Source organism: Salvia hispanica, chromosome 2, assembly GCF_029641045.1.
Source record: "Salvia hispanica isolate PSC_SH4W2 chromosome 2, Shi_PSC_v1, whole genome shotgun sequence".
In the NCBI taxonomy this organism is placed as follows: Eukaryota; Viridiplantae; Streptophyta; class Magnoliopsida; order Lamiales; family Lamiaceae; genus Salvia; species Salvia hispanica.
Window position 1 is genome coordinate 22,151,364 of NC_142693.1, and position 12,786 is coordinate 22,164,149.

At 39.2% G+C, this 12,786-nt stretch overlaps 2 protein-coding genes across 2 annotated transcripts; one reads left to right on the forward strand and one right to left on the reverse strand.

Moving 5' to 3' along the window:
- The first annotated feature begins 79 nt into the window (after positions 1 to 79).
- Positions 80 to 9,314, forward strand: LOC125215331 (homeobox-DDT domain protein RLT1-like). Its single transcript, XM_048116722.2, has 19 exons — positions 80 to 683; positions 1,161 to 1,622; positions 1,776 to 1,855; positions 2,148 to 2,438; positions 2,525 to 2,614; positions 2,722 to 2,886; positions 2,995 to 3,217; positions 3,610 to 3,710; positions 3,832 to 3,918; positions 4,180 to 4,332; positions 4,426 to 4,581; positions 4,891 to 5,100; positions 5,535 to 5,931; positions 6,041 to 6,222; positions 6,316 to 6,792; positions 6,980 to 7,561; positions 7,635 to 7,739; positions 7,854 to 8,114; positions 8,424 to 9,314. The coding sequence occupies exons 1-19, from the start codon at positions 557 to 559 to the stop codon at positions 9,174 to 9,176; spliced, it is 4,902 nt and encodes a 1,633-aa protein (XP_047972679.1). The 5' UTR covers positions 80 to 556; the 3' UTR covers positions 9,177 to 9,314.
- Positions 9,315 to 9,473: 159 nt separating this feature from the next.
- On the reverse strand, positions 9,474 to 10,936 carry LOC125215356 (uncharacterized). Its single transcript, XM_048116755.2, has 2 exons — positions 10,590 to 10,936; positions 9,474 to 10,472 (listed from the first exon to the last, which is right to left on the reverse strand). The coding sequence occupies exons 1-2, from the start codon at positions 10,752 to 10,754 to the stop codon at positions 9,621 to 9,623; spliced, it is 1,017 nt and encodes a 338-aa protein (XP_047972712.2). The 5' UTR covers positions 10,755 to 10,936; the 3' UTR covers positions 9,474 to 9,620.
- Positions 10,937 to 12,786: the final 1,850 nt, after the last annotated feature.

Genomic DNA, 12,786 nt, shown 5'->3' on the forward strand with positions numbered 1-12,786 from the left:
AAAGCCCATATGTTGATATTCAGATTCGCGGGAGATTAAACTAGAAAACAAAAGATTAAAATTGAAGGAAGCCCCAAAATACCAAAAACACCCAGAATCATAAATCCCTCATATTTTACCAACAATCGAATTCGAAAATAAAAATATTTAACGAATTTGGAGAAAAGATGGATTTTGATAGAACCGAGATGGAGCTAGACTATTACTGCCGCTACTGTTGTTTATGTGTTGTTGGTGGATTTAATTTCTTCGCTTTATTATTGGTTTTTATTAATAATTCGTCTCTGGATCTCCAAATCTCCCTCCTCGTTTCTTTCTCTCTCTATCTACAAATTTCGTATTCATCAATTGGATTCGCAATCACACCTGTCTCTATATATTTTATATATCGTGTTTCTATTTATTTTTTTTACATGGACTTCACACGCGCGTCAAATTCCTCGCCTTTTTATTTTGTTTTGTATTCTTTCCTGCCGAGATAGGGAGGGGAAGGAATTTTATTGGCCTTTGTTGGAACCCTAGCTACTGAGGGGCGGAATTTTGATTTTTATCTCTAATGGATGCTGGTTCCGAGGGGGAGATCAATAGGATCATGAATCATAGCCCGCCGGAGGGGTCTAAGCGGCCCAAGCGCCAGATGAAGACGCCGTTTCAGCTGGAAATGCTCGAGAAAACCTATGCCAGTATGTTGTCTTTTTTTTTTCCCGGTCATGTGGATGTTGTTCTGCTCTGTGGTGATGCAATTCGTGTGTTTCTCTCTCTTTGTTTTTTTTTTCTTCTAAAGATTTTTTTTTTCCTGGGTAAGTAAGTTTCATTTTGGTTATGCTAGGATGTTTATGTATGCTGATATGATTAGTGTTGTTATATTAGTAATTTGTTTATCAGAAATTTTGTTAGAAGATGCGTGGCACCTGTATGGTTCTTTTTTTCCCCTTGTTTCGTAGATTGGTTTTTGAAAAAAATAATAAAAATTGGACTAAGTGATAAAGACTTGAGGTTGTTAAATTGCTGAGTTTCTTGCAAGTTCTGAAACCGAGGTGTTGTTGTCGATTGAATGTTTGTATTGGTTTGGAGCATGGATATAAAGGAAGTGCAGGCTGTATTCTGATTAAAATCTACTTGTGAGTGATGGTATTGGCTCTTATGGCTCTTTTATGCAGTGGAGACATACCCCTCCGAGGCAACCCGTGCTGAACTGTCAGAGAAACTAAGTTTAACGGATAGGCAGTTGCAAATGTGGTTCTGTCATAGGAGATTGAAGGATAAGAAGGAGTCGGTGGGTGTGGCAACCATGAAACCACACACTCCTGGACCTGTTGGAAGGAAGGGACTCGTCGAGCCCCCCAGAGAGGAACTGATTACAGCTGAACTTGGCAGTGGACATGTCTCTGGTTCTGGTTCTGGATCTGCCTCTGGCTCTGGGTCAGGTTCAAGTCAGTATAATGCTGGAGATGGTATGCCTATGGCGCCTACTAGGTATTATGAGCCACCTCGATCAATCATGGAGCGTAGAGTGATTGCATGTATAGAGGCACAGTTGGGAGAGCCTTTGAGGGAAGATGGGCCAATTCTTGGTGTGGAATTTGATGAATTGCCCCCTGGTGCATTTGGTGCCCCTATAGGTATATTTGGTCTTCTTACTTATTGATAGTATTCAGAACACTGAATAATACATGGCTGTAAGGTATCAAGGCTTAGTTGATACTTATGTTACCTTAAGATATATACACGAATTGTATAAGAACTTACATATCTCTGTGATGCTCATATTTCAGTTCAAGTGGAGCAGGAAGACAGATACAGACATTCTTATGAGAGCAAATTATATGGGCAGTACGATGCAAAGCACATCAAAGTTTGTTCTCTGGTCTTCATAAATAGTTTATAATGTTTTTTACTTTAACTTGTTATACGAACTCCAGTGGTGCTAAATGAGAATAATTCAGTTCTCATATCATACCCCTTCCCTTTAATGTACTCTGAAGATAGTACCGTCATTAAGCTGCTTTGACCACATCGCAATCGATACTTGAATGACATAAGTCACAAATATCTGTTGATTGTTGTTCCTACACACCATCAGTTCTACTACTTTTGTTTCACTGAAATCAACAAATGGCTGAAATTTATACAATCCTATTCCTCAGACTACATTAAGTGGCCCTCATGAAGCACTGGAGACCAAGATTAGGACTGATGCATATGGACATGTCACTCAGCCGTACACATATGACTCACCAGTTGATGGTCCTCTCCCGAAAGGTTTATCGCTTAAGCATGAAAATGGGCTTCTCTCCAGGGAACATGTTGTTGAGGGTCACACCTCAAGAACAGATCTGTATTTGCAGCCAGGCAGACAGATGCAGCTTTCCTTGTCTCCTAGTACTGACTTTGTTACACCAAATGATACTAATGTTTATATGGAGAGGAAACATAAGGTAGTCCTTTTATGTTTGGTTTTTAGTAATAAAAAGATTTGAATATTGTACTGATCGATCTGATATTTTATCTTAACATCATATAGAATGATGACTCTCGAATTGGAAGAAATGGTCAATCCTATGAGAAGAAGATCCGAAAAGAACTTGAGAAACAAGATGTATTAAAGCGAAAGGTCTGGGCTTTTGTTCATTTTCTTTTAAGGGCTAGTTCATTGTAATGTAACTGCACAGAATCTCGGACTTGCTGACATCTGTCTCTGTTATTCTGTCCACATTGTAGAGAGAGGAGCAAGTAAAGAAAGAAATGGAGAGACAAGATCGTGAAAGAAGGAAGGAAGAACAACGACTTCTGCGAGAGCAGCAGAGGCAGGAGGAAAAATTCCAGCGCGAGGAAAAGCGTGAAATGGAGCGGAGGGAAAAGTTTATGCTGAAGGAACTTATGCAGGTATGTTTTAAGGTTATGTTTTACTTGCTATCTTCTTTCTGACTCGTTATCTTTCTTGATTGTGGTAGTGACTATTGAATTTTATTTTGTTCCAATTGCTAAATCCAGGCGGAGAAAAGGAAACAGAAAGAAGAGCTCCGCAGAGAGAAGGAAGCAGCAAGACAGAGAGCTGCAGTGGAGAGAGCGACAGCTAAGAGAATTGCTAAAGAATCCTTGGAGCTAATAGAGGATGAGCGTCTTGAATTAATGGAATTGGCTGCTTCAAGCAAGGGATTACGTTCAATATTGTCTCTTGATTATGACACTTTACAGAATCTTGACTCATTCCGAGGTTGGTATTGCTCACTACATTATTGTCTCTTGATGGTGACATTTTTTGAAAAATCAAAGACTTAGGTATCTATTTCAATAATTATACCAGAAATGATATATTGGTACCAGTACTTTTCCTTTACATTCGTATTTATGTAAATGACATGGAACTGAATGCCATGTTTAGTGCTTCTTGTCAGGGCCTTCACATAACTCGTACTTGCTGATTCTTCTTCTTTTAGATCTTACACTAGATCAAGGGTTATACCAGCATTTGATAATATAAACCAAAGCGTGTCATGATTAATACATGAGGGTTTTAAAGATATTACTAGAGACTAGAGAGGGAGTTGTATTTATAGTTAGGTTGCTTTATACTGAGAGTTATTTATTAATTTATTTCCCCTTCAGATGCTTTGTGTGATTTCCCTCCAAAGAATGTAAAATTGAGAAAACCTTTTGCCATTCGACCTTGGATGGATTCAGAGGAAAATGTTGGGAACCTCTTGATGGTATGTTTCTATACTGCAACTTCTTTCATCTTCACTTCTTTCCAATGAGTTAGAGGGGACCTTCATTTCCTGGAGATAATACTCCATGTTTTATGAATTTCTGAAATAATCTCTCTTTCAGGTTTGGAAATTCTGCTTGACATTTGCAGATGTTCTTGGCCTTTGGCCTTTTACCATCGATGAATTTATACAGGCCTTTCATGACTATGTAAGTTTTAGGATGCTTTTGTTTTTCTATACTTTCTGACCAGCCACTCTTCGCTTTTATTAGTTCCTTGTTGTTTACTTTCTTTTTGACTAATTCTATTGTCATCCTTGTCTCTGTGTACTGATGTGAGAGCAATGACCATAATTCCATTTTTTCTGAGTTCCTTTCATATTTGTTCATCTCGTCTTTCCTTTTGATTTCCTTATTTTCACCTCTTGTTTCTGATGCAAGTATTCATGGTTTCTTACTTCCTCATCATAGGATTCAAGACTACTTGGAGAAGTACATACTGCACTTCTGAAGCTTATTATAAAAGATATTGAAGATGTCGTGCGGACTCCTTCAGGTGGGCCAGGCACAAATCAGTATAGTGCTGTTAACCCTGAAGGTGGACACCCTCATATTGTTGAAGGGGTGAGTACTCCCAGGGGATCCCATTCTTTTTATTTACTTGGGGTTTTGTTTTTCAATAGCTGTTACATCATTAATATCTGGCCACTATTGTAGGCTTATATGTGGGGTTTTGACATAAGAAACTGGCAGAAGCACTTAAATCCATTGACATGGCCGGAGCTGTTAAGGCAATTTGCACTATCAGCTGGTTTTGGCCCTCAGTTGAAGAAAAAGGGCATTGATCGTGTTTCCAAGAATGATAACGACGAGGTATCTTTTTGGTTCTGCCTCCATGACTCCATGTGTATTCCATGCACCTGAGCTCTATCTTGTCTCCAACTGCATTATACCAGACTTCAATTCCAGGATGGAACTGTTAATATCTCATGGGAAATCCGAAAAAATGAAATTGTTATAGAGTAACTCTAAAAGTAAATACACTTATTATTAGCACTCCAACAGCAAATTGATCATTAAATTCCACTCACTTCATGCTCTTGAAAACACCATAATTTCCTTTTCGTTAACTTTGGCTATATATAATTGCACACGTTAATATATATGCTTGCTATCTTTCAGAGTAGAGGTTGTGAAGAAATAGTGTCTACTCTAAGAAATGGTTCAGCAGCTGTGAATGCTGTTGCTATTATGCAAGAAAAAGGACTCAGCCTCCAACGCAAGTCAAGGCACCGGTTGACTCCAGGAACAGTCAAATTTGCGGCTTATCATGTCCTTGCTCTTGAAGGCAGCCAAGGGCTAAATGTTATAGAGCTTGCAGAGAAGATTCAAGTAAGTAATAGCTAAAATTCATAGTGCTTCTCTGATTGTGTTGTCATGCTTCACTTTCACTTTTCAGGATTGCTAGTTGGGTTACACTTTACTATGTCATGTGGTTTTAGTCTTTCATGTGGAGACAGAGAGTATGTTTTGGCTAAAAATAATGTCTGTTTTGTTGATTCAAAGTTTATGTTAAGGATCATATTGATTATGTGGTTAGACGTGTCTAAATATATGTTAGTGGTAGGTGCCAGATTGAGCATTGATGACCATACAGGGTTGAGAAGGTTTTTGGTGAGCCTGAGCCATTCCTTAAACTGGATAAAACAAGCATGGTCTTTAGTGTTTATCATAGTAAAAAAGAGGGAAAATATGCTTTTGGTTTGGGAACTTGGTGATGGGGGAAGGCCTTCTTATGTTTTACTATTTGGTTTTGTGTTTTGTAGAAATCTGGGATCCGTGACTTGACAACAAGCAAAACGCCTGAAGCTTCCATATCTGTTGCCTTGTCGAGAGATCCAATACTTTTTGAAAGAATTGCTCCTTCGACATATTGTGTGCGGCCAGGTTATAGAAAGGATCCTGCTGATGCTGAATCAGTTATTGCTGAGGCCAAGGATAAGATACTGAGATATGCAAATGGTTTCTTAGCTGATCAAAATGTTGACGAGGAAGAAAGGGAGGATGATTCAGAAAGTGATGCTGCAGAGGGTACCGAAGTTGATCCTTTAGCAGTCACTTTGGATAAAAACGTTGCAAGCAATCAAGTTGTCTCAGACTCTGGTAATGGTAAAGGCAAGCTTCCTGGTGATGGTTTACTGCAAAATAAGGTTGCTGCTGCTGGTAAGAATTTAAATGTCTTGTTGCATTTTTTATTGCAACCTTTTTCTAAATGTTTGAAATATGAAAGCTCGAGCAAGATCACCAATTAGCTTACCTTCATTTTTTGCAGATATTGGAGATGCTAATCCGGACCAAGATGTTGAGATTGATGAAAGCAAAACTGGTGAACTCTGGGTCCAAGGGCTCACCGAAGGAGAATATTCTGATTTATCCGTCCAAGAGCGTCTTAGTGCCCTTGTTGCCTTGATTGGTGTTGCAAATGAAGGAAATTCAATTCGTGTAATTCTTGAGGTATGATATTTTTTTAATGTTTTAAACTTTAAGAAGGGTTCTAGATCAGTTTAAACTCAGAAGGGCGACTTCTGACTAATAAAATGGTTGTAGGACCGCATGGATGCTGCTAATGCTCTTAAGAAACAGATGTGGGCTGAGGCACAGCTTGACAAAAGGCGAATGAGAGAAGAACCTATTAACAAGTTGTATGATTCTTCTTTCAATGCTGTCACAGAGGGTGGTTTAAGTCCACTAGATGCAGAAAATAAAGCTTATGATCCCATATCTTCTGTTGCGGGAGAGGATGCTCACAATACCATTGATAATCCTGACACTTCCATGGGTCAATTAGTTTCTCCAGCTCAGCAGAATGGAAATATAACAGAAAGGTCAAGGTTGCAGCTAAAATCTTATATTGGCCATAGAGCAGAAGAGCTATATGTCTACAGGTCATTGCCCCTCGGTCAGGATCGAAGAAGAAATCGTTATTGGCAGTTTATAGCTTCGCCTTCCTGCCTTGATCCTGGTTCAGGGAGAATTTTTGTTGAAACTCCCAATGGCTGTTGGAGACTTATTGACTCCGAGGAGGTAGTTACAAAATTATTTTGCTCAGCTCCTATTCCCTCCTTATCGTTAAATGCTTTGTTGTTGCGTCTCTAATGTTCCTATCAGCTAGATTGTTCTTGGAAATGCCATCTTTACTCTATTTCCACCCTATGTTGTTTTTGTTTATACTATCTCAGCTCATTTGATACTCCTTTTACACTTCTTGCAGGCATTTGATGCTCTTTTGACAGCTTTGGACACTCGGGGGACAAGAGAATCCCATCTTCATATAATGTTACAAAGAATTGAAGCGTGTTTCAAGGGAAGTGTTCGAAAGAATCGTTTGTATCTTAATGGGGACAAGGGTCAACAAGAAGATGCTGAACAAAATTCTAGCTTTGCTTTTGAAAGTACTGAGAGTCCGACCAGTGCAGTTTCCACTGCCAGTTTTGATACACTAGAACCGTCGCTTTCATTCAGAATTGAAGTGGGAAAGAATGAAAAGGAGAATTATAACTTCATGAAGAGGTATGAAGACTTACAGAATTGGATGTGGAAAGAATGCTTCAACTCATCCATTGTGCGTGCCCTGGCATATGGGAAGAAAAGGTGCTCGCAGTTATTAGGAATTTGTGACATTTGCCTTGCTACTTATGCTGAGGATGATTGCCCTTGTTGCCGCCTGGCCCAGAGCAAGATTGCCGCTAAAGGACATTTCCCTGTGCCATTCAACTGTGAAAATAATATGATGGATGGGAGAAACAGCCCACTGAGAATCAGATTGATCAAGACTATCCTAATCTCACTGGAGGTGTTACTGTGTGCTTTTTTCTGCATTCTAGGAATCATGAACCCATATGCTTACCCTAATTATTGTCTTACAGGCTGCTGTTCCCTCTGAGGCCCTTCATTCTTCTTGGTCTGAAGACCAAAGGAATTCTTGGGGCTCTGAGCTCCACAACTCTTCATGCACTGATGGTCTTCTACAGGTGTTTACACCACAAATGCTGCTAGTACTTTATGCATGATTATATCCGGTCTACTACTTTTATTCACACCCTTATTTGATTAGATATCTGATTGGTGTTTGGTAACTATTTCAGGTCCTTAATCAGTTTGAGGCTGTCATAAAACGTGATTACCTATCAGCAGATTTTGAAACAACTGAAGAATTATTATGTTTTTGTGACTCGAGATCTGCTGTTAACAAATCTAATTACCCTGGATCTGTTCCCCAACTTCCTTGGATTCCAAAAACTACTGCTGCTGCAGCTCTGAGGCTTTTCGAACTGGATGCATCCATCTTCTACACCCCAAGTCAGAAGGCTGAGTCTCACGATGAAAAGAAAGTGGAAACTCTTCCTGTGAGTGAATCTCTCTCTCCCTCACTCTCTCTCTCTCTCTCTCTCTCCCCCCCCCCCCCCCCCCTTCTCCCAACAACTACCCTCCCTCCCTCCAAAAAAAAAGACCCACTTATATTATGCTTTTAACGAGGCTAAAATATGCAAATGTGGAATGTCTCTTTTATTGCATTGCTTGGTTTCTTTATTTGCTCAGTGGACTACATCATTAAGTTGTACCTAAAAGAATTGGTTGATTCTGATGATTGCCCTTGCTGGCTTTATATGAATGCAGTACGCATGCTTCTAAATTTATTTTTCTGTGGCATACAGAACCTGGCATTACGATATGGTCACCCCAAAGATATCCAGAGGGCTGAATCTAGGGGATTCGACAGATATGGATTGCTGGATGAAAACTGGATTCGCGACGCTCCTGGTAGTTCTGGGTACAAGCAGGTGGCTCGTGGTAGAGGAGGCCGGCCGCGTGGAAAGTCACAGAAAAGGGTCATTAATTCTGCACCATCTGGCAAGCGGAGCATGAAACAAGGCGAGACGTTAACTCATTTCCTTCTGCAGCAGGGAATGAGTGCCCCAGGGCAAAAGCATAAACGTGGTCGCCGAACCGTGAGGAGGCGGCCAGAGAAGAAAGATGTTGCTGAGAGTAAACTAGACGACTTGTATGACAATGACACCTTCATGAATGCCGTGGAGGAACCAGAAAATTCTGGCAGGGAGGAGGCGGTAGCGCATGATTTTAGTGCTAGAAATATAGTGGGTGAGAACGATGATAGTAGCAACAATATGGATGTCGACTCAGATGAAAATGTCGATGACGACTCCTATCACTATAGTAAATGGGGAGCAACCACCTATGACACCATCTCTCACAGAAGCACTGAGCTGGTCGATATGAGCGAAGATGAAGCTGATGATGTTGGTGATGGACAAGGTTATGATGGGGAGGATGGTGAGAATCTAGGGGGAGATGTTGAATTTAACAACTACCCCGACCGGGATGTCGAAGGGAACGAGGATGATGATGGTTCTGAGTCATTAGCTTCTGGAGACTACAGCGATGACTGATCGCTAGCTAAACAGTGAAAATTATTTTTTCCTATTTTTTGGTATTCTTTAGAGATGCAGCAGTCGAGTTATAGCTGGTCTGGTGTAAACTTAGGTATTGTTTTGTTAATCCAAAGGGCTATGAGTTGCCTTTGTTAATGATTAATTAGGAATACAACATAATACAAGACAGTATGTCAAATGGTAAAAAGTTGAAACAACAGACTACTTTGATTTCTTGAGCTACCAAATTGCATCTTCTTCACAAGATGAAGATTCTTCAAGCATTACTTAATTAGTTAATTTATATGCCCTGTGTAAAGAAAACCTTCATAGCTTGAACTTCTTCAAAGGCTGGATATACAAGATGACATAGGATAAACAATCAAGTTCAACAAGCACTATTTGTTGATATAGTAACAAACATGTTACAATGTATACATATATCCTTCAAAACTCAAAAAATCAAGCAGAAAGTAGTTTCTTGATTCCAGATTTCTGATCAGGCGTTAACCTAGTTGGGAACTTAATGTTGAATTTGATTCTGAGATTGCCCTTCTTGGAAGGGTCTTTAGGTAAAGGCATACCTTCCCCAGGAACCACCTCTTCGTAGTCAGGATGGATGACGGTGTTGATGGGGACGGTGAGCGTTCTCCCATCCAATGTAGTGAGGTGAAGTGTGTATCCCGTCAACGCTTCAGCCAGAGATACCCTCTGCGTTACAACAAGATCGTTTCCATCTCTGGTGAAGACTCTGTGCGGCTTCTCATCGATTATGAACACTAAATCGGAAGGGATCACATTGGGCTGCTCGTTCCCCTTCTCCGGGAAGGTGATCTTGGTCCCCTTCTTCCACCCTCGTTTGATGTCAATCGTCAGAATCTCCTCCACCGGCAATGTCTTCCCACTGGCGTCGTATATCTCTCTGGAGATTTTCATCTTCTTCGTACCTCCCTTGTACAGCTCTTCCAATGTGCACGGCAGCTTCTGCTCGATCGGCGGCGCCTTTCTGGGGCCGGGACTCATCGGCCTGGCGTCGCCGCCGCCGAATGAGCTGAAGATGTCGTCGCCGAACATGGACCCTCCGAAGCCTCTAGTGGCGCCCCTCATTCCTCCTCCGCCGCCGCCGCTGGAGAAGCCGAAGAATTCTGCAAATATGTCGTCGGCGTTTCGTGGATTGAATCGGAACACGTTCGGGCCGTCTCCTGATTGGAAGAACGTGGCGCCGCCAGCGGCTTCCGGCGGCGGCACACCGCCCTTGAGACCTTCTTCGCCGTACTGATCGTATACAGCTCGCTTTTGAGGATCACTCAGAACCTGCGGAAGGAATTGATGAATTGTAAATTCGTCTGATCGAAATTGGGGATAAATGAATGAATGAACGGACCCTAAATCCTAACATCACACTAAACCGATGAATAAAGAAAAACATACATCATAGGCTTCGGAAATCTGCTTGAATTTGGCCTCGGCGTCTTTCTTGTTGTTGGGATTCTTGTCGGGATGCCATTTCATAGCGAGCTTTCGGTAAGCTTTCTTCAAGTCGTCGTCTTTCGCATTCTTGTCCACCTGCAATATCTTGTAGTAATCAACACCCATTTTTCTTGGCTGAATCCAAGTTGCAAATTCCTAATGAATGTTTTAAAGTGTATGGAGGGATTGATGAGTGAGTGAATGATTTAATGGGTGTGGAGATGAGTCTGGAAATCAGCATGCTGGCTGGACTAGAATCAGCTCGAACTTTCTAGATTCTAGCTACTTCCATCCGGTCTATGTGCCTCATTTCTATTTTTTTAAATCTCCTTTTTATTCCTATCAAATTACAATATTTCTACAAAATGAATGGAGGGATAAACAAGAGTTGTGAATAATTTTAGGGAAACAAATTTACATCTACACCTTTCCATCATTGGTTAGCCATATCACAGCATTTGCTTCTTTCATGGAGTAGTACTTAACTCTTATCAATATTGTTAAAAATAAGAAATAACTCAATATAATTTATGTATCTAATGAAAGAGTCTACTCACTTTGTCTACGATTACACGTCCTAGTATTTTTTAGCGGCTTGAATTAGTATTTTTTAGCGGCTTGAATCTTAAAAGGATAATGTGGATAAAAAAGTTAATGAAATCTATTTTCTTGGGCTCGTCACTAGATTGGGCCATTTTTTTCTAGTTGTTGAAATAAAGTTGATGAAATAACGTTATAGTTGTTGAACTAAAACTTAGTATTTCAATTTTTTTTTTTCCTTTCTATGTAGGCTTTGATTGCTGAAGATCAAATTTTTTATAATCAATTGGGCTGCGAAATGGCCCAATATTATGGAAATGCTCTTATTTTGCCTACTCCATAAAGCAGGCTATGTTAATCATAAAGTTAAGATCCACTAGTTGAGAATTCAAATATTTGTCCCATTTACAATATATGGTAAGTATTACCACTATAAAGAAAAGATTACCACTAAATTACAAAAGAAAAGATTACCACCAAATTAAAAAACTTGTAGTAGTATTAACTAAATTAAGTAAACGAAATGAATAATATATAACGTATAGATAATAATCTCATACCGATACAGTTTAAACTATATTAATGTATTCTGCCGAATGGAAGGATTGTGATTTGTGAATACTAATGAAATATCGTAGTCGTACTGATGTTTCTTAGTAGAAGGGGAAATGACATCAACATCTGCGGCTCTTAATTTTTCTTTAAAAAAAAACTAAAAATAAAAAATCTTTCAAGAAATCAATCACAAGTGACTTTGACTATTTGGGTCTTGTAGTTTTAGGTCTTTCCATTTTCTTTTGCTTAAAAGATAATAAAGGATTTTCGTGAATATTTTTCTATTTCTTTCAGAATAAGTACTATATTCGGAATCCATTAATGGCGACTTTCAAGCAAGAAATAAATGAGTCATTTTTCTCACTTTCTTCAAATTAGCTGGCTTTTTAGAAATGCTATACTGTGAAGGGTAAAATAAGGGAAAATAAAATGAAAGAACCCCAAATACTTGTGGCCACCTAAATCAAATAAAAAATACAAATTATATGCATGTGACCAGCTAAAAAGAAAATTATATAGAGCAAAAACTTTCATCTAAAAGATCATGGTAGAATTCAAGCTCCTAAAAAGAAATGTTCTAACATACTTATATAAATTCTTAAGAGTGTGTGGACCTAATGCTTGTATTGATAGGCAGGGCAACTCTTTGTGGTTTAGTCGAAAACAAACAGGCAATGAACATGCTCATAGAAATGGGTAGACACATGTCTCAATTAATATTTGACTATGACAATCTTAACCAAATGCACTTCAGTTTAATAAATCTTCTAGGTCAGGACAAAAGATCAACATCTAACTATTGGAAGCTATTAATTTAAGTGATTTTCAAATGTAAAGAAACCATATTATGTCACCATATTTGAGCCTTTTTTTATGTCATCATGATTTTAAATGTTTAAATTATTTGTATAAGTAAATTCTCATGTAAACATCGGAGTATTTTTTTTTATCATAAATTTACTGTTTAAAAATTAAATTAAATAAAAAATTCTCACAACAACCAACTTATGATGGAGAAAAAATTCAGTGGTCTCGGAATACCACGGTGGAAAGCATATCTGGT

What these genes read in the sequence shown, in the direction of transcription:
- LOC125215331 (XM_048116722.2), top strand. Translation starts at nt 557, where the DNA reads ATGGATGCTGGTTCCGAGGGGGAGATCAATAGGATCATGAATCATAGC. An exon ending in TACAGGCCTTTCATGACTAT is followed by an intron (nt 3,919 to 4,179) that starts GTAAGTTTTAGG and finishes TCCTCATCATAG; the next exon opens with GATTCAAGACTACTTGGAGA. An exon ending in ACCCTCATATTGTTGAAGGG is followed by an intron (nt 4,333 to 4,425) that starts GTGAGTACTCCC and finishes CCACTATTGTAG; the next exon opens with GCTTATATGTGGGGTTTTGA.
- LOC125215356 (XM_048116755.2), bottom strand. Translation starts at nt 10,754, where the DNA reads ATGGGTGTTGATTACTACAAGATATTGCAGGTGGACAAGAATGCGAAA. An exon ending in AGATTTCCGAAGCCTATGAT is followed by an intron (nt 10,473 to 10,589) that starts GTATGTTTTTCT and finishes TTCCTTCCGCAG; the next exon opens with GTTCTGAGTGATCCTCAAAA.